Consider the following 26,064-nt stretch of genomic DNA (forward strand, 5'->3'; position numbering starts at 1 on the left):
TTTTATTACTAAAATCAGCTAACCACTTGTCGCACCAAACACTGTTAATATCTTCACCCGTTTTTTAAGTCGAAGTTTCGCTTTAAATCCATGTTCTACTCGTTCCAAATATTCGATCATTGAAAATGTATTCTCTTTACACATTTCAACCAATACCTCTTTATAGTTCATTTTAGTGCAGTTTGAGAACCTTGATCACACACAAACCACAAAAAATGTACCTTTCGTGCAAAGGTAACAATAAAAACACACGTCTTGTAAGTGTCTGACAATCTAAAGATGTTTAGAGATAACCAAACTATTCTCCTGCGCGATTTGACATTATTTCTGAATCGCAGTATAAATTTACTAAATCGCAGTATAATTTTGACTAATGTACACGCGCTTTGCAGAAACCCATTATATACAGGGTTTCAGAACTCTAAACCATATCGGTGCTCTGGATCGCAGTACATAATGTATAATCAATTTGGGCATAACGTGAAGCCATAGTATACTGCGAATCAGACCAGAGCTGCTCTGAATAATAGTACATAATGCCAATACGCTCCGGGACAACAAGGGTATGACTGCGCGAACATTCCCTCTTAATAGGTAAAATAATATGAAAAGATCCTAACTAGGTATGAGTCGCATCTGTTTTTTGAATACAAAATCAGCATCAGCAACCACAAATTATATGGAAACGACACAAAGAACGGCAAAATCCTTCAAGTATGGAATTTCCAAATTTTGAACAAATTATTGAACGATTAACGGGCCTATTTACACACTAGAAACTGTTGTAACTTCAATATAACAATTCTAGCGTGTAGTGCACGTCCAAACTAGCTGGAATCGACATCCGAAACATCACGCAGAGTTAAAACTATCAAATTCAAAATTTAACCATTATTTTGAAAATAATCCAAATTTGGGGCCTAAGGGTCAGATATACAACTTTTTTAATGCCGCCATTGACACCAGCGACCCTAAATTATTCAGAAACGACCCCTAGAATGCCGAAATTCGTCAATTTTTACAGGTTTAAAACCTTGAACACCCTTTTGAACAAAAGTGTTCAAATTTTGAACCCACACGAAAATGTCGGTGGGTGCTGCGGGCCAAAAGTTTTATTAGGACCTAATGAACACGTGTACCGAGTTTCATGCTTTTGTCACAAAATGCAGCGAAAAAATTTGTACCGCCTACGCTAATTACACTCAGCGTACTGTATACCGCTTGCCGCACATTAATAAAAAGGTAAAATCTGGCAAACAATTTTAAAAAACTGTGTGACAGAAGTGTAACTTCTCATGTCCCGGTAAACAACTAACACGTCAACTGAACCGTCCCCAGCCGTGCTCCGACATGAGGAGTGGAGGAACACGTTTTCTCCCCTCCGTGCCTATGGAATGACGTCCATAATGATTTTAAAAACGCGCTCGACCACACAAATCCGCAGCTTGTCTTCAAATGAACAGCGATTTGGAAAAAGAAATTTTAGAGTTGGAGGAAAGAAAAGTAAATGCTCTTATGGCAATGCAGACTAAAGAGGAAAGCACGGATTATCCCCATTTTTTTAATGAGTTTAATGCCTTTTATACAGCAACTAGATCCTTGGAAAAATTGGAACTGCGATCACAACTTCAGACTTCAGTATTGGGAGCCTACAAACCACGCGTGTCCAACAATACGCAATATATGTCTTTCCAGTCTTTCTTACCAGAACGGGGGTTCTTCATATTATTACAGATAAATCAGTAGTAAAGAATCATGTTCCTCATTTGTCAGTCACGTCTTTCCACCATCGATTTTCGAGTAACTGTAATGACGTGCATGTTCTTCTACAAGTAAGTAATGATCGAATCTCGTCTTTGTACAAATAAGTGCTTGCGTCGAAAGAAATTAAAGAAAACTCTGCAAGACCAAGACCTCTGTCGGCGAAACAAAGAACATCGTAAAAGAAACCTAGACTAAGATAATAACAAATTTACTATAGGTATTAACTTACATCTAAAACTAGTGGATTACAAACAAAACGGTTTAGATGGCGTAAGAATATTGACGTCGAATTTAAATATAAGCGAGGGCGAATACTAAATTTGAATTACGAGAGACAAGAACGTAACAAAGTGAAGCTAAATCACGCAAAGCACATGACCTAATATCTTTAATTATTACGCTAATAAAGCAGAGCTAGATTAATCAGCGACTCACCTTATCGATTGCCATATACAACACAATATGAAATATTTATTCGCTTTGAACTAAAACTATGTGGCGATTCTAAAAGATCAAGATAGGTAATAGCACAGACAACATACGCATAGTATATGTTGTCTGTGGTAATAGCAAATGGTTTGGCTTTAAATATCTGTTCAAAGTAATTAAAGCGATTTCGATGGATCTGATTACAGTATTTCAAACCATGTCTTAGAATTTAAAGGGATCTCCGGCAAATCTTCGAGGATTCTACGGGAATGGTCGGAGATTTTAGGGGGATCTCTGGGGATTTCAGGGAATCTCCGGGGATTTGGTTGGGTTGGTAGAGAAGACCTTGGCTGAAACCCCGTCCACTTAAAAATAAAGACCAAAATAATATAAATAAAAATAAAAGAAAATTTGCGAATATCATTACCCTGGCACGATGACTACTTTTTACGATTGATGGAAATATGTAACGTTATTTATATAACATAACAATTTATTTCTACATATGTACATTTACAAATTAAACTTTAATTCTAAATCTTACTATTACAGTGATCTTATCTACTATTACAGTGATCTTATCTTCCTCGGGAATGATTGTATATATCAACATAGTTTATTCTAATCGAGGTGAATAAATGTGCAAAACTTATTGAACGTGCTTCATTATGCCCTTTATTTTGTTTAGATGCAACAAAGCGTATACTAGAAGACCATGCTGTATAGGTGCAATTTTGCGGAAGTGTAAATGTAATTGGTATTCGCATTCATAAATCATCCTCTCTTCCGTGGGTAGATATTTACAAAGCAATGAATACAGTCGCTCTACATTCACTCATGAACAAATATCGGTAAAAAAGCGCGCAATGCTATGGTTGTTTCGCATTGACTACAACTTGGGTCGGTTGGGGCTTGAAACATTGAAGTAAAAAGGCAGTGTAGGTGACGAACGCTACCGTTATGGTCGCCAGAACATACATAAATAAGTTCAATTCTGGTTGTCTGAATCGATTTTTACGTAACCATTCTAAAACATCAGTTTCCGAATGCAGATTGCCTCTGAAGATGCTGGGGAAACGTTTTCTAAAGTATACGATAGCTGGAAGTTGTGTAACTCCCCACTTTCTGGCGTATCTCGAATCTGACATTTTGACAAATGTTATGTCGAAATTATCAGTTTCGCTGTCGATATTTTCCAATTTCTCGTTAATCACTTTACTTTCTTCAGAATGTGCTTCATCTAAAACAAGAGAATTAACAACCGCATAAACATAATCGACGTATCTTACAAAAGAATACTGCAACGAATTCATTTTCGTCCAACAGCTTGTCTAACATTTTCCGATTTACCTCTTCAATTTCATTCTTTATTTCAAATACATCTTGCGAAGTTAACCAGTCGAGAACTCGATCACCCTGTGTTAAATCCCCATCATAAATCATGGGAGTTTGTTTTCGGAAATATATCAAAGCGGGCAAGCTATGTAAACCGTGTGTCGCAGCTGCCTCTGCGCTGCAAATTTTGACAAAGTCTATTCCAAACAAATCAGCTTCGCCATCGATTTCTTCCAACTGTTCTAAAATTTCATCACATTCGGGACAATCCTCTTCATCTACAATACAAAGTGATATCAAAAACGCACTAACGGCAGGCGTGCTTACAAAAGAAAACTGCCAGAAGGGGTGACTCGTTTAGTAGACGTACCAACATTCTCTCATTTACAGACTCAATTTCATCTGCCAATTCGCGGTTGTCGTCGTCAACCAACCACTCGAGAACCGACTGTTCATTTTGCAAATCACCTTCGAAAAGTAAGGGATTTCCATTTCTGAAGTAAACCAACGCCGGGAACGTTTTGATGCTGTATCGCTTTGCTAGTTGGGGATCCTGAATGCGTACTAGATGAATGCCATAAACATCGCATTCGTCGTCAATATTTTCTAAATTTTCCAATATTTGTTCACAAACATGGCAATTTTGTTTGTAGAAATATACTGCTAAATATTGCGTATCTTCCACGTAACTTTCCAACATCACCCTCGTGATCAGCTCGATTCGATCCTCGGTGCGTTGCTGTATTAACCATTGCAGTACTTCCTCCTCTTCACTCAGATCCCCTTCAAACATACTTCCGATGCCGTTTTCAAAATAAATTAAAATTGGAAAATCGGTAGCGCCGTATCTTTCTGCTATTTTAAAATCTTGCGTTTTCACAAACATAATTCCGTGTTTTTCGCAGTCATCGTCTATGTTTTCTAACTCGTCCAGTATTCTTCCGCATTGCTCGCACATGTCTCCATCTGCCAAAGAAACGTAAGTTAAAGAATTATTCGTAGGAAGTGTACACACAAACACTCATTATCATAAAACGGATTGTTAAAGGGCGAGGATATACAAAAGTAACTCATTTATAGAGTTCTGCTGTCCAGTACGCTGTTAAAAATAAATACTAAGAGTTTCCTACAAGGAGAAATACTAATCCTACTAATAGGGTAAAATACCATGGGCCACGGGTGCCGGGTGCTCTTCTGATGCGACTCGATGCTTAGATTTGCGTTTCTGTTCTTGGGCATTGCAACTGTCACATAATGTCTTGTTCCCTGTACATATACATATAATACACACTAGTTGCCATACTACCATTTCTTTTGTACGAATTTTAATAATGTTAAGCAGTGAGTTACTTACAGAAATAAACAGCTACAGCTTCCTCGTTCTCTATAAGATCACGCAAACTATCTCCTTCCATCGACTCAATGACGTCTCCAGACGGATCCTTTTGTGTAAGCAACCATTGCAATATTTGCTGTTCGTCATAGAGATCTCCCGCGTAAATTACGGGATCTTTAGAACCCATTTTGAAGAACAAAATTGATGGTAATGCGAAAACGCCCAACTCCTTAGCCATTTTCTTATCGTCAATTTTAACGAAATTGATCCCCGCCGCATCGGCTTCGTCATCAATATGCTCGACCTCCTGAAGAACTTTGGGACATTGTTTGCAATCGCTACTATCTAAAATAAAGAATAAGTATTATTGACACCCTTCAATTCAATCCTACATAAAAATAAAGCGACGTAATCGGTTCGTTGGCGAATCTTTTCAAACATTTTCCTATTAATCTTTTCTATATGATCCGTCAGTTCCATATTTTCCGGATCTGTTAACCAATCCAAAATTTCTTCTTCATCGTCAATGTCCCCATCGTAATTGATAACTTTCCCTTTACGGAAATAACTCAAACCTGGCGGATCTCTAAATCCGTACTTCTTCGCCATGAGCCTATCTTTCATTTTAACAATTTTTATTCCGTATTCCGCCGCTTCGTCGTCGATAAGTTCAATATGTCTCAGTATTTTGGGACTTTTCGGATCTTCTTCTTTATCTGCAAATGAATTTGGAATCTCGAAGTATTTCCAATGCGTTATAACTTACAAAAGACAACCGCTAAGAATTCCTTTGTGTCTATGTATTTAAAAAGCGTATCTCTATTAATTTCTTCTATACTTTCGTCGTTCTTCTGTGCCATCATCCATTCTAATACTTCTGTTTCATCTAATAAATTTCCTTTAAAAGAGAATTGCGTTAGGGGTTAATTACCATGCACGATCTCGTAAAAATCTTGTTTGGAATGGCTAGTCCAACAGAAAATGTAACTTACCAAAAATAAATAATTAGTGTTCCGCAACACAATTATTATTTTCCGGATACATTTCGTTTAAGTGACTTGTAAAAAACAACTACTTTATAACAATAAAAAACAATTTATTATTGTACATTTTTTACAGTATTGTATGGTGAAGCCCATATGCCGTGGCAGTGATGTTAGCGCCAAATATCAAGTAAGTATTAGAAAACAGTATGGAAATTCATGAATGCAACCCTTCTTGCAAACACGTAGAGCAATCAGTTCGAAAGTTTGTCACTTTGATTGGTTGAATTCAGGAATTTAAAAGGTTGTCATTAAAACGTGCTGTTATGAGTGTTATAATTTAACAAACAATAGTCATAATAACTATATGAATGAAATATTCTTAAAAAAACTCGAAAATGATAATGTCAATAAATTATAATTACTTATATTTACTTAGATTAATGAAAAAAAAAATGAATGAGCAACATAATACCAAGACAGCAAATAATGCAATTTCATAAGTTTGTGTATGGCGAAAATTCTCACTCAAAAGCCTATAATAGTAGAGAGTGTAATGAAAATTGTCAGATGTAGGGAAATAATTGGATGTGCGGATCTTGGAGATCACTTTTTACGTTCCTCGTTGCCGATGTTCTTGTTCCACTACAGGAATATGGATCGAATAGAGTACACTAGAGTTACCACCACCAAATATATTTACCGGTGCCAAAAAAACCCTTTTTCCCTTTTCCCTTGTCCTGTTTGGCGGCAGGCTGCTGCGGTTTTCCCTTTTCACTTGCACTTTCTTTAGCAGCTGATTTGGTTTTTGGAGGTGAAGGTGCAGGTTTTGGCGGAGATTTAGGGACGGGGTTTGAGGGTACCTTACGGTCACGCTTTACGGTATCAAACGGCTTATTCGTAGACGGCTGGGGTTTTTTAACGGCCACTGGTCTGCTCGATCCGCTTATCTTTGGCACTTTCGATGGAGCCTTCGGCTTAGAAGGACAACATTGGTAAGGTTGGTAGGAAGAATGAGGAACTTGATTCTTTCCGCCCATTCCGATGTAGAAGCAACCATCGCCTGCAGCAGGAAACGTAATGTCAGAATTCATCCAAAGCAACTTTTACAGAAACTTTTTTGTATTTATTAAGAGCATTGACGCAACGGCAGCGTTAGTACACAAGACGATACAAAGGAGCGAGTCTGACACTATGTCCTGCATGCAGCGTGGGTTAGGAGACATGCACAGGCAAGGACGACCTGCACCGCTGGTAGGTAGTAGGAGGTTCAAGGCTGCAGCAGGTCGTGTCCTTCACTCAATGTAAAATTACCTGACGTCGTCTTTTCCATAAAAGTACTACCTCCATCTTTCTTTGAGCTGCTCAGAATCGGTTCCGAGGTGTCATCATCTTCCTCATCGTCGTCCGACGTAGAGTCGTTGTTTGAATCTCCATCACCTATAAGACATCACAAAAACATGCAGCTGTCATGCATTAACACACTGTTTTGCGCCCGAAGCAAAAGCTATTTGAAATAATTGTGTTATATGTAATACAAGTGTTTATGAGAAATTAATTTTAAAAATGACAAAAGTATTATAACATAATGAATCATTTCTTACTTTTCTGTTCTATTAGCCATTCCAGAACTTTCTCTTCATTTCTTAAATTTCCTACAAAACAACTACATGTTAGATAACAAGCAATTTGTTTTACACTATTCATTCCATCATGACAGCTGAGAAATAAACATCACACATAAACGTCCTTTAACTTAAAGCCTCTTGTTGATGAACATAGAGATTCCTTCCAACCTTATAGCGTATTTTGATACGAAATATGTATTTCTCTTCGCAATACGCCCATACCCATATCAGCACATTCCGGCAATATAACTGTATACAGGGTGTTACATATAAGTATGTAAAAAATTCGTTGGAAACGGGAATCAAAACAATCACTTTTTCCAAATGGAAGCCACCCTCAAAAAAGTGAACCGCTTTAATTTTTTTCTGGGCAACGCTAAGAGTTAGAAAGACTGGTGACACGTATTGTATTTAAATAGGTTTTGCAAAATTTTTAATTCCTACCACGAAAGGGCGCACTCCTAAATGGGGTGCGAAACAAATTTTGATTTCGACGAAATTTGGTATCTGGGGGTTTTTAAACATGAAAATCACGAATCCGAAATTAGTTCTTGAAAATAAAAAAAAATTCCACTACAATTCTTGGCTGGACAACGAAAATGGAGAGAATCCACGAAATTGGTTGTTTACATACTTGATGAGTTAAGGAACGAAATTGTCGAACACTTGTTTAAAAATTTTTCAAACAAAAGTTATACTCACTTGAAGATTGGTTCTTCGGGTCACAAAGTGTCCCCCGTTTACCAGTAAGTCATCTAATTTCGCATGTATATTATTATAGTTAGTTAAAAATGTCATAAATTGACAAAGAACAAAAAATGAACGATTCAAGTCAATATTATGATACCTACTTGGAATAAAGCTTATTGATTGTAATGGAACTCGACTCACTTAAATAACATTTTCCCACCACCCGCCGCCACGCACAATCTACATCTTCTTGGAATCGAATTTGTAGACTTACCATGATCGACAGATCGAATTTTGTAATATCATTGAATCCTACTATCGACTTAAATCGTTATTTTTTGTCATTTGCGATATTTTCAATTAACTACATGCGAAATTAGATGATTCACAGTAGGCGGGGGACACTTTGTGACCCGAAGAACCAATCTGCAAATGAGTATAACTTTTGTTCGAAAAGTGATTCAGACTGAATATCTCGTGAAGAAATGATTTTTGAAAAAAACTCGTCGATTTTGATTGGAAGGGGGACATCTTTCACTAAAAAAGTTACACTCCTTCAATAATTTTAAATGGTCGAGTGACACATCATTGGAAAAGAAAAGAAAACAATTATCTTTCCTGCACGCCTATGGTTTAGTTTTCAAATTTGAGGGAGTCCTTTGAATACAGGGTGTCAAATGACAAATAATTCAAACGGCTTTTATGTGAATGAATACGCTCATCAGAAATATTAGTTACACAAAGCAATCCTGGAGAATAAACACAATAAAACCTCCTAATAACGCTCAGAAATTTAGACTCGTAAAACTAGCTAACTCTATCCCTATTGTGAGCAACTGATGAATTATCTGATATATCAGATGCCAATGTTTTGTCTTGGGTTTTAGCTCGTTTTTATGGACTAACGGTAAAATACTGATACTATTTTATTTCAGTGAACCAGACATACTTAGGTTACATAGTTTGTTGTAGTTACCAGAAACCTACAGTTCAGTGTATTTTCCTAGGTATTTTCCCAACGAGTCGCTAGAATTTGAAAATAAACCATAAGCTTGCAAGAAATCAAGAGCCCTTTCCAATGATGTGTCGCTCGGCCCAACGTTCAATGTAAAATTATTGAAGGGGTGGCAACCCTGCTTAGGGGGCGACGTTAGGGGTGTAAATTTTTTAGTAAAAGATGTTCCCCTTCCAACCAAAATCGACCTGTTTTTGCCTTTTTTTCTAAAAACTGTTTCCTTACGAGTTACTCAGTCTGTTTCGTTTTTGTTGGCCCACCCTGTATATTTTCAGTTTAAATAAAGAATGCCATTTTATTACCTTAACTTTTTTGCATACGATTAACATAGCGGTCCTATGTGCCACAAAATATGGGGCTTCTTTGTACTTAATCTAGAACTGCACATTCGCTAAACTAATTCAATGCCGCTTTATAGTACCTGATGGATCAAAAGCACACTGCGAAGACATACTTTATATTTTATAAGTAAATGTTGTTAACTGTTAACCATTGCTAAAGATGTTAATGAATACTTGCCTACATAATCGTACGTTTAAGTACTTACTGCGTTTTTGCGTTTACATTAATAATCTTTCTATTAAATATTCTTACCATCGTACATGATTGGAACACCTGTTTCGTAATACACCAAGGCTGGGAAGCTAAATATTCCAATCTCTGCGGCAAGCTTGGAATCTTTCGATTTAACAAATTGTATGTTATGCTTGTCTGTGTCATCGTCGATAGTTTCCAATTCTTCCAAGATTTCGTTACACTCCTCCCCACATTTATCGTCATAAAAGAAAACCGCCAAATGCTCTACATCATCGATCAACACCTAAAAGCGGCAAGAATGAGTTTGGGTTTTCTGTAGTCAATATACTGACTTGCAAAGTTTTTCGGTCAACATTTTCGATTACGTCAGGGTTGGTGTGTTGGAGATCAAGAACCCACTCCAAAATTGCTTCTTCGTGCATTAAATCTCCGGGGTAGAATTCCCTAAACCGGTGCCTGTAAAATGCGAGGGCCGGTAAATTTGGCAAATCGTATTCTTTCTCGATTCCTTGATCGGAAGTCTTCACGAAGTCTACGTCCTGCTCCTCACATTCGTCATCGATGTTTTCCAATTCTTGCAGAATTTTTTGTGATTTTTTATCGCCTTCTTTGTCTAAAAGGAAAATATAAGTTAAGATTGGAAAAGAGAAATTGAGTGCTTACAAAAGAATACAACCACGTGGTCATTTTCAGCCAACATTTTATCTAACATTTTGGTGTTCACTTCTTCTATACGGTCTGGTATTTCCAACGTGTTCTCGTCTGTAAGCCAAGCTAACACCTCGTCTTCATCGTTAATGTCGCCAGTGTACATTAGCGGTTCTTTATTTCGGAAAAGTACCAACTTAGGGTACGTTTTAATACCGTGCTTTTTAGCGATGACTTGATCTTCCGTAGTAACGAAAACGATGCCGTTTTCATCCAATTCATCATCTATGTTTTCCAATTCGTCAAGGATATTATCGCATTCTTGCCCTTCGTCGCATGGCCCACTAAAGTAGACCACCACGTATTCGTGTTCCTCTATAAGATCTTCTAAGATTTCATCTGTAACCTCTTCTATTGTAGCTGTAGTTTTCTGTTCAATCAACCATCTGAGTACCTCGTCTTCGTTCATGAGGTCTCCTTCATACAAAGCTGGAATTTTCTCTTCAAAGTAGAGTAATGTAGGTAAATGATCTATTCCATATTCCTTAGCTTCTTCCTTATTATCAATGCGTACTATAACTATTCCTTCTTTTTCCAAGTCGTCGTCGATATTTTCCAATTCATTCAGTACTCTAATGTCTTGCTTATCGTCCTTATCATCTACAACAAATTATTATTCGTGTCCCCAGCTATCACAATTATTACAAAATAATACGGCTAAGAACTCGACAGTTTCTATGAGATGATCCATCATTTCATCTGTGACTGAGGGAATCTCACTGTGTTTCTTCTGATGAATTAGCCAACCTAAAAGTTCCTCCTCTTTAAGAAGATCTCCCTCGTACATACAAGGAATTCTTTTCTCAAAGAAAACTAAGCTCGGTATTATGTCGATCCCGTATTCCTTAGCTTCTGCCGAATCATCAATCTTGACGAATGCTATACCGTTACTGTCGCATTCGTCGTCAATGTTTTCCAGTTCGGCCAGTACCTTTTGACTCTTCTTCTGTTCCCTGTCATCTGAAAATACACGTACTGAATTCTGGAGCAGCATTAATATCTACGTACAAAATAACACTGCGACGTGCTGAAATTTGTTTATGATCAGATCGAGCATTTCGTCAGTAACGTCTTCAATCTCATCCTCTTTTGTTTGCCGTTCAAACCATTTCAGAACTTGTTCCTCTTCTTCTAAGTTACCTTGATATAAAGTCGGTATTCCGTTTTCAAAGTAAACTAGAGCGGGAACTTTTTCTATACCGTACTCAAGAGCTTCGTCCTCGTTGTCGATTTTGACAAAGACAATACCAAGCTGATCACATTCATCGTCGATGTTTTCTAGTTCGTTGAGAACGCGCTGAGACTTTCGGTCGTCATCGTCATCTAAAAAAAGAGAAATCACAGCGTGCAATGAATAATAGGAGTCATTATTACAAAACAACACTGCCAAAGCCTTGCTACTTTTTATTAATTTGTCTAACATTTCGTCAGTCACGTCCTCTATTTCGTCTTTCTCCTTCTGATGCACCAACCATTCGAGTAGTACTTCTTCTTTCTTCAAATCTCCGTCATACACATTAGGTAGGCCCTTTTCGAAATAAACAATTACAGGAAGGGAATCTAAACCAAATTCTTGAGCTGCCGATTCATCGTCAATTTTTACAAACTGCATTCCGATCTTGTCGCAATCGTCGTCAATTGTCTCCAAGTCATCCAGGATCAACATTGATTCTTTATCGCCGTGGTCATCTGCATCAACGCACTTAGAATAAAATTGCAACGAGCGTGTGGATAACTTACAAAACAGTACTACTAGGTTGTCTACACTGTTAATAAGGGTTGCTAGTGTTTTCGCCGTTACGTCTTCAATAATGTCTTCCTCGTCGCCGGTACTTTTGTGCTGCACAAGCCATTCAAGCACATCCTCTTCTCTTGTCAATTCCCCTGAAACGAAAATAATGCCATTTCGCCGATCACAAACACGCGCGCACTCACCTTCGTAAATAATGGGAATTTGATGGCGATAGTAAACTAACGCGGGAAGATCACCAAGGTTGTATTCTTCGGCGAGATTTTCATCGTGAATTTTGACAAACCCTATTCCCAATTGGTCGGCTTCGTCGTCGATGTTTTCCAATTCTTGAAGCACCTTAGTGCACTTTTTGCACTCCGGTTTAGCTATTGATAATTTAGTCTCGTTAATTAAGGTACGTTAAAACTGAGTAAATTCAGTTAGAATTAGAGAAAAGTTAGTCAACTTTGAGATACTTGGACAAAATTCTAGCACATAAAGATGGGTTAAATGCGATAGCGCACAGCAGATTATCTATCATATTTCCTCCTGATTTTTCTACTTTTTTAATAATAAATAATTTCCGCTACCAAAAGAATATCGGCAATGGCAAACAAATATATGGTGATTTGTTTCTCACCTAATTGAGTAGGGAGTTACCTTGTAGTAGACGCCACATAGCGGTTCCTAGTTTGTTTTTGGCTGTCAGATATCTCTGTAGTACCATTGTATTTATAAACGATGGTAGTACGTACGTACATAACATCGGCTCCATACCGCTTCCTTATGGTAATCCATCTTTAATTTGCTTCGCTTTGTGGTGAGGTTTTTTTCTTCTGCTGTGGGTTCGTGTTTGTATTCTTTCAACATTGTTAAGTGTAGGTACACATATAAACCATACTGGACAAATTATGGTATACTTATAATTTTAGTTGGAATTAAAGTCTTTCATTTTTTAAATTTCGCAACTTTTGACCTTTCTTATTTAGAAAATTGTATGCAAAACCTCGGAATGGTACCTACCCATTTACCGATCGACATAAATAAATTACTTATGATCCTACAAAATACGGTTGAAATATCTATAGACAATATAAAAGCGTTAAAAAGCGTAAAGCGGAATGGTGTATACGTCTTTTGTAACTCTAAAACAATTTGGCAGCAAATACAGGAGAGTAAAGCTCGACATAACTTAAAAAAAAATAAACCAATCAGTTTTATTCCAACATATTTTGTCATTTTCTCAGCATGCATGTGAAAAGGTTTTGTTTATGCTACTACTTAATATTGTAGATTTCCTAGACATAAATAAATATAGGTACAGGTAGGTATTTTGTTATTTCAAGCAGTGTAGGTATTTATGTGAAGTTGTCGTACTTACAAACGCCCACTCTCGGACAAGAAGACGTATCTGGACCTGTAATGTTCATAAACGTTTTGTGATGTGTACTTGTAATGAAAATGTGGAAATACATATGTAGGTATATGTGATTTATAAATATTGCAAGATGTGATAAACTTAGAATTCATGGTTTCAGCCCTGAAACTTACAATAAAGACGAAATACGCTCTTATATTCATACTGTAAAATAGGTAGTCTTTGCGTCAGTAGTAAAAGTTATCATCGATGATATAAAATACATCACTTAAAAATAGGCGCAAACATTTTTCTTCTTGGCCAGATCACCTACGTGATTTTAAAAATAGGGTACCTATAATGGCACGGTATTGTTTGCTTTTAACGATGTACCTATCTTATGCAAGATGTACAAAATAATGTTGACAAGTGCATAGCGTGGCTTTGTGTAGACGTGACAAGCGTGAAGAATTGACTTAGTGTATGTTATATTCAAAGGTTGAGAAGAACAATGGTGTATTGCGACCATAAAGCCAATAGGGTAATAGATACTAAAAGATCAAAATAACTTCAGAAGTATTCCATTTATTATTAGCATTCGCCCACGATAAGCATTGCGACCCTTATTTCTCAATTCATTATGAACCGCTTTATTCAAAATCTATAGAAAGAAGAACAGTGAAACACATAATTACAATGGTTAGCATAGGAAACCAATAACTACTTTTCTTGATGTTGAAGATACCCAACCACTAACGATGCGTTATGCACCGAAAGATTGTAAGCGGTACCTATTTAACACATGGCACCATCTCTAGTTTGCAAATACTGTACATTCTTCCACAAGTGCACTACGCACATTGATTATACGGTTTTTTTCCATAACGCTTTATTATCGGTATATGATTTGATATGATTTGTTGTACCGTTATACTTATTTTGGTAGTTCAAATGGTCACTGGTGAAGAATAATCAATAGTAGATGGCAGCTCAGCTCGGAAAAAAGTTTGTAACTGCTTAGGTGGTGAAGTGAAAGATGACAAGCGTCAAAAATGTAATGTTTTACGCACGAAAGATGCTGTAACGGGTCGCCGCTTTGCAGTTTTAAAAATTATTTTTTCGAATTTGTATTTCGTTCAAGATAGGGAAATTTATCCATATGCCGCTTCATAGTAAACGTGAACAAAAGTATGTCGGGAGATATGAGTGCTAACCGGCGCGCATTTCGAGTAAAATTAAAGCCGTTTTTAGTAGATAAGAGCCTAGCTCGACCGTGTTGCTAGTTCAAAAAACCGCTCGGAACTGTAGGAGGAACTTTCGCGTGTATGGAAGTTTATGCAAACAAAGAAACAAGAGAACTCGACGCTTCGAACGTATAAATTGGTGGATTCATTACCACACTGGGTGGCCTATGACGGGCAGTATATTTCGAAATTAAATGGTATACCCTATACATTTGTTTTATTTTTGGATTCAAAAGACTTACATCTGATACGTTGTTTTTGATCATTTATATGAGGTTGAACAAAAAAATAAGTAACAGATATGTCATAACAGAAAGATACTCTCTCATTCAACTGTAAATGCTTGGATTCATTTGAAAGATGTACAGGGTGTTTTTCATGAAAGTGATAAAAAATACTAGATCAACCATTAAACTCATAATCATCAACCAAAATTTTATATCTATATACCGCGAATTCTAGCAAAGTTGCAGCTTACTAAATAATGAAGCAAAAATGCGTTCTTCTATTTACTTTATGTTTTTAATTTATATTTATTCAATATTTTATGATACAGAGTGGTCGATTTATCTTCAGACAATCGATTATTGCATCAGAAACTAGCGTAACGGGGATATAAAAAAAAATCTCCAAAGTTTCGTAACAGGGAAAACGAAAATAATAAAATTCATAAGTGCAATACCACCTAAGAATGTGATCCCTGTTGTCAACGCTTACTTAGGTTTTTGTGATCTCAGATCAACTCAGTATTTATCCTTACAAATATTGGGATCTTTACGTTGTATACTTACAATGATGTTAAGATATACGAGTATATTTTGAGAAAACTGCGAAAAACCGCGCGTAGGATGTATTTCAACAACATTCAACAATAATCTGAATCGCGGATAAGGTACGTTTCTTCAACACTTTTGTGTCTCTACAAGCGCATGGTACCGAATAGTACTGCCGTACAAAAAATGTTAAATTTTATACTGTTAATAAAACACAACATTTATGTTAGCACAATTTGTTTATGAGCGCTTTTTCTTCCTTAAATTGATTGCTAGTGATATCTATTTACGCTTGTAAATCTTATGCAGGTTGTGAAAAGGGAAATTACTCACAAAATAATACGGCAACAAAGTCTGTTTCTTGAACGATTTTATCCAGAATGCGCCCGTTGACTTCTTCAATGCGATCTGGAAGATCCATGGCCTCTAAGCTCGTCAGGAATTCTAGCACATCTTGCTCTTCCGTTAAATCTCCTGCAAGCAGTGAATAATTTAGTTACATTCACATCAGGCATGCAATAGATTTGGCGAGCTATGCTGGTTTTATCATATAGCCGGTTTTGAGTGGCGATTACGTAGTTTATTAATGGGCGTTGTAATGAAATTGAGGCATGAAATAATAACAGTAAAATCTAAGTGAGTTTGAAAATATGAGGCATCATCAGCGTAAATAATTTATATGCCTCTATTACATTAACACTCAATTTTTACATAACGTCACGGCACCAGTTACTGCTGTCTCAAAATAGAGCAGATATAATTAGCCAGGCATAGTTTGTGATGAACTTTTCTATTGCTACACATATTTTCACATTTATGAATTACTTTTTACGAGATTGAAAATATTTTGATTAATTTAGCGTATACAGCTAAATATAGAGTTACTGTCTATATATACAGCACTTAATTTTCATGGAGGTAGTCGTCTACCTACTGTATACAACGTCCTTACTTACCTTCATAAATAATAGGTTCTTTCTCTCTAAAATAGGTGAGCGCAGGGAAATTTTTGATACCATACTGTTTAGCTAATCGTTTATCGTTGATTTTCACGAAATCTACCCCAAAGGTGTCGGTGTCATCGTCGATTTTCTCCAGCTCTTGTAGAACATGGTCGCAAGTGGTACAGCTACGAGCATCTAATCAAAATAAAGAACTTCGTCAGTTACTATTTATTGAAATCCGGTGTATGTACAATTGTATATTCTTCTGTTAATCCGAAAGTGTAAGGATTCGTTCAGAAAATTTGGCATTTAAATATGTACCTACATGATTAAAAATAAGGCTCTTATGTTAGGTATTTCAATTGTTTTTGTTTTACGTTCTAGACTTCACAAATTTCTAAAATATGTTATTACAAACGTTCCGTGCGCTATTTATAAAAGAGCAGATGAAAGACACTCGCAACCATGCATCTAAACAGTTTTTCACCAGGACCGGGGGCGCATTTAGGTAGGGGCTTTAAGGGCTGGAGCCCAGGGCCTTCGGGCCAATGAGCCTAGTAAAAATGCCAAATGATCTTTAATTTTCAGACTTTATAAAGCGCAAGTGTGACTGGGGTGCCATAGTGGGTATAAATGTAAGTTCCCCTTCTCCAACGACAAGTGGACAAGGAGGCAGGGAGCATAGAACCGAGAGTTAAGCTACGTCACTAGACGAAACCTTAGTTAGAGAATCTATACACTGTGACATGTCATCTACGTTAGAGTTTCTTCTTATGATATATTTAATAATTACAGTAAAGTCGCGGTAATCTGGGGTTCTGTGCAACCCGAGGTCCCAAAGAAAAACAAGATACGAAACGAAGAATCGCATACGATTTTCAGTAGGGGAATTTTTTGAAACTCAGCTCGCTTTCGGAAACGCAACTTTTAAAGTGGTTCATATTCAATAGCTCTGATCCTTGAACTCGTAGAAATCGATTACATCGCTGTCTCTTTTCGTTCGAGAGTTAGACGAGTAACAGGCGGTGGGACAGACGCAGAGGCGGATTTAGAGGGGTGCCCAGGGCGGCAAATTTTGGGGGGCGGAAAATTGTTTTGATTAATCCAATAAATTGTTGAATAATCAAATAAAAATACTTATTACTTATAAGCATTTTGTTCTGTAGTCGAATAGTCCACGAACCAATAAACTCCCTTAGATTGCGATTATATTTTTTAGCCATAGGATTTATGAAGTTGTGGGCTATTTTTGTGGTAATAATGATCTAGGGGCGGCAAGTTTCCCAAAGCCCCTGGGCGGCAAGTTTCCCAAAGCCCCTGGGCGGCAAAAGTATAAATCCGCCACTGGACAGACGGAGGGACAAAACCATCACATATGGGGAGTTTTTTTCGAAAAATTCCTCTAAAAACCTGAAAACTGTAAACTTCAAGGCCTTATTCAATTTTCATATAATCGCCGTGCGCTTGCAATATTCTACGTTACTCGTAGGGTGGCGGCACTCTGGTCCCATTATTCCTTAGCCGACCGATATAATTATTGCTGAACCATTCCAAAATTGGTTCGAATTCATCACTGGCAAATAATTCTCTAATTCAGCAATGGCAGTAACCACATCCGATCCGCTTCTGGAACAAACGCCAGTGAACTGATAATTTTCGCTTGTAGTGCAAATTCTGGATCAGAATTGTACCGCCCAAGGAGATTGGAGGAAGATAAATGCCTTCGAAGATTCTTTACAAGGTGGAATAAACACCCCCAAATTCATGCTTCTGGGAAAATTTGTCGTATCGCCTGGTGAATACCCAATTGGTAGTCCACGCTGATGCTTTCCGGATTTAATTGTGGACAAAGTTCTCTGATCATTGTGAACAATTTAAGATATGTCTCTGTGTTTTTATAGGGTAGCAAACAGTACAGTACCGGAACAACTGAGCCCTTATCCTCGTGCATATCTTTTCTTACCAGAATGACAAATATTTGCGCGAAAAGTGGCGGACACAAGGACAAAGGTACATACAAACTTATCATACGAATACAAAGCATTTTGTTCATGTTCATATCTCGAGGTTAATAAAAGCGAATCGTAATGCTGCTTTAAACTTGAGCCCAGGTAATCTAATTGCCTATGACAGTGACAGCATAATAATTTTGTGAGTGTTTCGTCGCCTAGCTGACCGTCGCCGAGTTTACTATCGCCGAGTTGACGATCGCCGACTTAGAATCGCCGAGTTGGAATCGCCAGAGTTTACCATCGTCCAGTTGACCTGCTCCGGAACCCCAAGTACCTTCGATTATCAAGACTACCGTATTTCAATATTTTTCATTGTTTGCCTTACCTGTAATTTTAATAATATTTTTTAGAGGAAACAATAAAAATGGAAATGAAGACGTTGTTCGATAACCCCACATTCATGCAAGTATACGTCTCGTGAAAATATTATCCCAGAGCCCCCTGAGGCCTCGGTCCGCCCATGACCATGAGGGCTAAGTTTTAAAGACTAGCGTGAAATTATAACGGGTGTGACGTCACTTCCTGCACCAGAACGAACGTAGGTCATCTACTGGTGCACGGTAAGTAGGAACATAGGGATTTAACATGGGAAATTAGTTTTATGCAATATCCTGCCCTCCTGTACATTTTACAATTCCTAAAACGACAAAAGTCATGGCTACTGCTACTAATAACAGAAAGGTTGAAATTTATTTTTAAATTTGCTTAATAAAACATGGAAAAACAGTTTTGTATGGTGCATACAATTTTAATAATTCTGAACAACTTTAAACTTAAAGTTTTTTCTGTAAAATGTACAGGAGGACAGGATATTGCATAAAACTAATTTCCCATGTTAAATCTCTATGTTCCTACTTACCGTTCACCACCCGGTATAACAATTTTGGATTTCGCTTTCATTATCATGACCATGATATTTATAAAAAAAAAGCGTTTTGTTTTAATATGTATACCTGGTGTCTCAACGAAAGTTTGTATCCCCAACATCCCCAACTATCAAAAATAATCAAAACGTGCAGGCATTGACTGTGATTGTGGGAGAGAGGGCTGTGCAATTCGTGACATTCAAGTGTTATTTTTTAGCGCATTTTTTAAGAATTAAAAAAAATGTTGTTTGCGTTTTGTCCGTCCGTCCGTCCGTCCGGACCCATTTCTACCGTTTTGAACTACTTCTAGGGAAATGGTCCTCGTGTCCTGGAATTGCAATAGGTAGCCTACACCTTGAAGGTGTGCCAGACGGCCATCAAATTTAATTTCGCTGTCTAAAAGCCCCCCCCCCCACGAATTATTTCCTGAGATGCTGTTTTTGAAAGTAAAACGTGCATAGCTTTTACATACGACAACCAATTGAGGGGGGGGGGGCACATGTTCTACCCTTCATGGTATTCTAATGAAAGGTCACATCGAAATAAATTGCCGTTTAAAATAACGAAGTTACTAGCTACTTCCTGTGTTTCCGGAAGTGCGGCAATTTTGAAAATATTTTTTTCGATTCGGCCTTCAGAGTAACTCCTAAGTACAAATTTTCAAAAACTTACCTATTTTACATTCCCAGAAACTTTTAACTAAAGCTCCCAAAAAAACACCCTGTATAGCACAAAAGTCGCATTAAAATAGGCGCGGCACTAACACTTAGTTCCAAAATTATGGGGACAAAAGTGTCCAAAGTTCCCAGAACATCTCAATATTATGATAACCTTGAAAGGCCATGACTTCCTGGCAAACTTTTTACGGCACAAACGTAACGCCAATCCACCTAGCACCCAGATTTGTGCAAATTTTTTGATAACGTTCATCATTATTATGATTATTAAGAACAATTTGATGCAATATATGCAATAGCTAATCAAATTGGATGCACCCATACAAATGAAAAACTTTTCCATCATTTTAGCTAAATTAGAGACAGAAGAGGTTAGGAGCGAATTTATACCAAAGGAAGAGTTGACGGAATAATTTGGATGCAAGCGCCAAAAGAGCAAACGAGCGCGACGAAAATTTTAATTCCACAAAACCGTAACTTGCTCATATTCGCTCGTACTTAGTTCTATTCATATCTGTCATCCAAACTCTCATTTAAAGTCTGTGACGATTTTGATCTGCTTGGGGGAAGAGAGGGCACGATGACATCATCTCAGATAACCACCCCATACTCATCGAGCGCCTGTAGCATACATATGTATATCAAATATCTTTGTAAATTGTTAATACTGTGTTAATGGCAACCTTTCGATAAGTCTTTTAGATTGAAGGGAACCAACTTATTGCAGATATACCTATACATTCATTTTAATTTTTGTTTACTTCGAATTGTCTTTTTTTGCTGTTAGCCAAAAAATTTTTATTTTCATTTGATTTTATTTTATTTTTTATTTTGTTGGTTTTTATTTTTAGAGGGCCGAGTTCACTAGGGTTGCTGGTTTCAGCCAATGCTGCTATTATATTCATATCAATAACTAACATTGATTGATTGATGATTATATGTAATTGCATAACATCTTCCTTTTTATAAGTGCCTACGCTTAAAATTGGCAACTTCAGCTTGGTTACCGTCCCTTTCAAAAATGTTATTTGTACATGAGGTCGTAGGTAAAGTTATTTAAAATCTTATTCAATTCTCTAAAAAGAGCAAGCTTTAGTTTTGATGTGCCATTAGATGTGTACACCCCCCTTTTTCTTAATCTGTGCATATTGCTTTGAAGCATTTCTGACGGTGTAGAAATTTTTAATTTTCTCATATATTACACGAATGTGTACCTCTAAATTTTTAATGCGTCACTTCCATCTGTAGCCTTAAATCTATCAACTTCGCTATTTTGTTCAGCATGATCCCGCGAGATTTGCAAAAAAAGGATTTTTTTTCTAGATCAGTGAGTCAAAAAGTTACAGCAATTTAACAATTATTCTCATGTAGTTTTGTAGTTTTTAAGATTTTCCCAAGCTTCCCAACAAGTATCTACTACAGTCTTATTAGTCCAGGGAATAGAGGGTTTTAGCATGCAAAATGAGAAGTAGTTCCAATTTCTTTTGCATGTCGTAGGCAGTCATCTGGTGGTTAAGAATCTAAGTTTTCGACCTCCCACCCCTTGTGCTTCCCCCGTACCACCCCCAAAACCCCTGAAATTTGGTTGGTTTCTTAGTTTTTCAATCATGTCTTTTTAATGGTTCACTTTAGACAAAAATATTGTCATCAGAAATTGTAGACCATAAAATTCTACAGAACTTTGATATACAGTACTTTTTTGTAAAATGTTTATTAAAAAAGATATAGAGCTTGAGGGTTGGTTATATTTTGAAGAATTCTTAAATTTCTGTGTAGATGTTTTAACCAAATTTAAGAGTTTTATGAGAAAATATCTTGAACTTATCGTGGTCTAAACTCCCCTACCCTGCACCCTTACCAAAGGGGATGCATAATATTTCAAGAATTTTAATCATGAAGCTGAACTGAAGTGAGATAATTTTTTGTTTCAAACGTATATTAGAAAGCCCTACAATCTCACAGTGATTCAAATATCCCCACTAGCAAGGGTTGAAAGTTGAATTATTATGCATCCCCTTTGGTAAGGGTGCAGCGTAAAGGTATTTATGCCACGATAAGTTGAAGATATTTTCTCATAAAACTCTTAATTATAGAGATAAAGTATAAAATTTGGTTAAAACATCTACATACAAATTTTAGAGTTCTTAAAAATATAAGCAACTCTGAAGCTCTATATCGTTGTTAATAAACATTTCACAAAAAAGTAGTATATATCAAAGTTGTGTAGAATTTTATAGTCTACAATTTCTGATAACAATATTTTTTTGTAAAATGAACTTATAAAAAGATATGATTGAAAAACTAAAAAACCAACCAAATTTCTTTGGTTTTAAGGATGGTACGGGGGAAGCACAAGGGGTGGGGGGTCGAAAACTTGGATTCTTAACCACCAGATAGTCTTTCATGACATGCAAAAAAAAATTGGAACTACTTCTCGTTTTGCAGGAAATGGTCCATTTTCAGTCTATTTCCTGGACTATATGAGGTAAATTGAAAACGTTGTGTAACCTCACATGATCACTAAAAAATTCCCTTCTATTTCATATCTTTAATGTTTCTTTTTCCAAATTCAAGGTATCCCAGTGCCCTACTAGGCATATTAACAATTTGTATTTCTAGTTTAGTGGGTGAAAACTATGCGATTTAACCAGGTTTTTAAGTGTACCCTTTCTGATTTTGTAAAAAAATTTTCACCATTCTACTCCAAGACGAGGGTGCTAATGTTCAATGATGATCTGCACGATTTGTGTTTACGTGACCGTTTTTTGGCGAGACGAGCTCACTGAAGGCGATTACGATCATAATATATGCGCAGCTTTCTCTGAAAAGTGATCAAAGTTCGTCAAGATCAAAAATGTTGTCGCCGTTTAAAGCAAATTTATTGATATTTTGGCAATAGATGCTTGATGGTTTTGTAAACTAAAATCCAACCGGTTACATAATTTTCGTATCGATAAACTTTCTACAAGAACTGTTCATTTTAGATATAGATCTATATTTCTGCCAGTCCTGAAAATACTGTACCTGCCTCAGTGTCTCGGTTGTTTTATAAAAGGGAATTCACTTCAAATTTACTCCCAACTTTGAGTAAATATAAGAATATAAATTGACACTCTTACCACCAAGAAAACTCAATTATCTTAAATATGAATACCGTTTCAGGTTGCAACTTCTCAAAAACACTAATTTAATCCAATTACGTAGGTGTTTTATAAAAATAAAATACAATGATGGAATGATATAAATAGATAGAGCTCTTCTTAAAACTTTCAATCCTGTAACGCTGCGATCTTGGATAAATATTTGTTACGGAATGATACTATTAGGACTATGCCAAATAAATTAAAATTAATAAGGTCGGTATGTCTTTCTCATTCTAGTATACACGAATTTTAATTTTTCTTCTGGCTCTATAGGTAGATGTGCTGGCACTTCATCAACATTCAGTGTAGGTATAACGTGCATACTTTCACTGATTGGCAGATCAAATTAATAATTATAGCGCGAGTGCCGAATGTTTTAAGTGAAGATAAATCCGAAAATTGATCTTTAAGAGAGATTGAGACTTTTAGCAAATTCTGCATTGAACGAATCGAAACTAACTATTTTAATACTCGTTATCCTATAGGTACATAATCCACAACGTCATTCATAACATAACGCGAGGGGATAAATTAAAAAGCAGAGGAAAGGGAAAAATCAAAACAAATTTTTTATGTACGTATAATGAATGCGTAGGGGGGTGGAGGAAATTTTTTTGAAACTACTGTGTAAATTGGTACGTACCGAAACAAGTGATTCACGGGAAAAAAGATATAATATACACCAGTTTTACTGAAATTATGTTTGTATGATATATCTTTATGACAATTCCTGTTTCGGTGGCTTCAGCTCAGCAGAAAGATCCTTCTCCAAAAATATTTTTTTAAATTTTTTAAGAAACGCTATGGGCGCATAGAGGTTGCCGCGTTTATCAAACACTACAGTCGAGAACAAAATAACAATGAACATTTCCAAATACAGCATTGATATGTATAATTGTATAATTTATTTTTTTTATATTTATGAATTAAACATTATGTAGTTTTAAACGTTTTATATTTATTGCTTTTTGTTAGTTAGTTGACAATTCTTAAACGCAACTTTTTTACACAGAACTTAGCGGAATGTTATATTTGCATTATGTTTCTGAAATGTTAAGTCTCCTTTTTTCCTCTTCGTATTCATTAGGGCCTGGTTGGTTTAGGACAAGGGCCCGTGGCTGCATTAGTTACGCCACTGCTCGGTAGATACCGTGATTCTATCGGAAAAATGGTTTAAATAAAAGCCGTTGAAAATGTTGGTGACTGGTGTGCGTATGTTCATTTGCTATTTTGTGAAAAGAAAAAACGCAGCGAAAATCATTTTGGAAATAGGTTCTACACACCCATTTTGAGTTCATTTCTTTAAAAAAATGTAATACGCTTTGCCTCAGAGCGTGTGATGAAAAACGCTCCTAGAAGTTTATTTCTGTCTATCACTCTTGTTGAAAAATTGAACTTTACAGTTTCGAAGTCGTAAGTACAGTTTTCAAGTTAATAAAAAATAAAAAGTCAAATAAAATAAATAAAAAATAAAAAATACGTATATGAGTTATACACACAGAAAAGTCTGCTAAGCACCTATTGTGTCGATGTAATATATAATGAATGCTGATTTTCGATTTTTGGACGTTTGGGCCCCGGAACACGTATATCAGTGACTGTTCGCGAAATTCATAATCTGGTAAACTTAAAAATAAGCAGAAGTACTACAACTCTATTTATAAACAATTGCATCTCAAGTAAAATAAATCAGGCGTGGATCACTAAGAATTCAACAGAAAGTATTACAGATTCTACCATAAGTTACTTTACAAATAGATGAAAGTATAATACTATACAGGTTGAACAATATTTTCCGACATGCTCAATGGGTAGGTATATTGGTAGGTACTATACTAATGTGCACATTTTGTTATTTTTTTCTGTGCTAAAAATTATAGGCGATGCCTCAAACTTGATATCTTTTCACAACTTCCAAGATGCCACTCCATGGCCGCTGAAATAATTCGTGGTTTTGAAAATTAGTGTGACTTGTTAGTCTTTTTTGATAAATGTACTAAACGTTTTCGAGGGTGGAGATGTAACGGTAGCGTGAGATATGGAATTTATTTTTTTCGATTTTTTTTATAGAGATACGTAAACTTGAAATTTTTGAGATTTTAAGGGTTAGTGCAGTTTAGGGAATATATATCATAGAATGTTTACAGGGGAGGGGGGGGGGGGAAACTTTTCTTTTTGGCGAATAGCAGGATTGTTGGAATCCCGAGAAAAGGTCTGAAAGCGGTTTGTGGAATTGAAAATTGTCTTTTCTGCCTTAGATTTGTATAGCGCATTGTTTTCTTAATGGGTCGCGTGCCTCAGTAAAAAGGCCTAACATTTTAACTTCACTGGGTTTTTAAGGTGCAAACGGTAGAGTAAGCATGAGTTGATTTCCGTAATGTGAAAAATGCAACATGGCAAAGGTTGATTATACGTAGGATTGATTTATTACCTTAGCTTTCATTTAATTCGTAAAGCAGAAATGAAAACGAATTAACGGTTAAATATGGCCGTTTTTCATTAACACGAAGCTATTTTGTAAGTGTTTTTAATCAGTAAAGAAAAGCAGGAGGAGCTATTCCGGAAGGTTATTCATTCATTCGCGTTTTGAATCGCAGTAGCATTAACCGTGTTGCGCGATCCTTAGTAAAATTTGAAAAAGAATCCCTTTCGGACCGCCGATCCGACCAGTGCGTGATCCCCATAGCTCTTTCGCACCTCCAGATTTAGTGGGGTGCTTATGGACATACAGTACATGCTTGCCGAACATAAGAAGATTAGTTGCGTTTTAAAAAAAAAGGGCCTTGATTTGTAGAGGGATGTAAACTATCAGTTATGAGTAACGAAGTGTAAATATTGTACAGATTTAATAAATATAATAATAATAATAATAATAATAATAATAATAATAA

At 36.4% G+C, this 26,064-nt stretch overlaps 1 protein-coding gene across 3 annotated transcripts in view; it reads right to left on the bottom strand.

Moving 5' to 3' along the window:
• Positions 1–2,668: 2,668 nt before the first annotated feature.
• LOC116166353 overlaps positions 2,669–26,064 on the bottom strand; it is a 30,422-nt gene continuing 7,026 nt past the window's right edge. Inside the window, exons 2-19 of one of the 3 annotated variants that reach the window (XM_031481307.1) lie at positions 16,488–16,670; positions 15,865–16,005; positions 13,539–13,574; positions 12,361–12,543; positions 12,166–12,309; positions 11,800–12,114; positions 11,434–11,748; positions 11,071–11,385; positions 10,381–11,025; positions 10,050–10,330; positions 9,775–10,000; positions 5,631–5,762; positions 5,257–5,580; positions 4,883–5,209; positions 4,696–4,794; positions 3,856–4,494; positions 3,483–3,806; positions 2,669–3,433 (exon numbers count right to left, since the gene is read on the bottom strand). In XM_031481307.1, coding sequence (XP_031337167.1) covers positions 3,063–3,433; positions 3,483–3,806; positions 3,856–4,494; positions 4,696–4,794; positions 4,883–5,209; positions 5,257–5,580; positions 5,631–5,762; positions 9,775–10,000; positions 10,050–10,330; positions 10,381–11,025; positions 11,071–11,385; positions 11,434–11,748; positions 11,800–12,114; positions 12,166–12,309; positions 12,361–12,543; positions 13,539–13,574; positions 15,865–16,005; positions 16,488–16,670 — 5,000 coding nt within the window. In that variant the 3' untranslated portion in view covers positions 2,669–3,062. The remainder of the gene's footprint in view (positions 3,434–3,482; positions 3,807–3,855; positions 4,495–4,695; positions 4,795–4,882; positions 5,210–5,256; positions 5,581–5,630; positions 5,763–9,774; positions 10,001–10,049; positions 10,331–10,380; positions 11,026–11,070; positions 11,386–11,433; positions 11,749–11,799; positions 12,115–12,165; positions 12,310–12,360; positions 12,544–13,538; positions 13,575–15,864; positions 16,006–16,487; positions 16,671–26,064) is intronic. The other 2 variants (XM_031481308.1, XM_031481309.1) reach the window with 2 other exon arrangements.

Source organism: Photinus pyralis, unplaced genomic scaffold, assembly GCF_008802855.1.
Source record: "Photinus pyralis isolate 1611_PpyrPB1 unplaced genomic scaffold, Ppyr1.3 Ppyr1.4_LG3b, whole genome shotgun sequence".
Lineage (NCBI taxonomy): Eukaryota > Metazoa > Arthropoda > Insecta > Coleoptera > Lampyridae > Photinus > Photinus pyralis.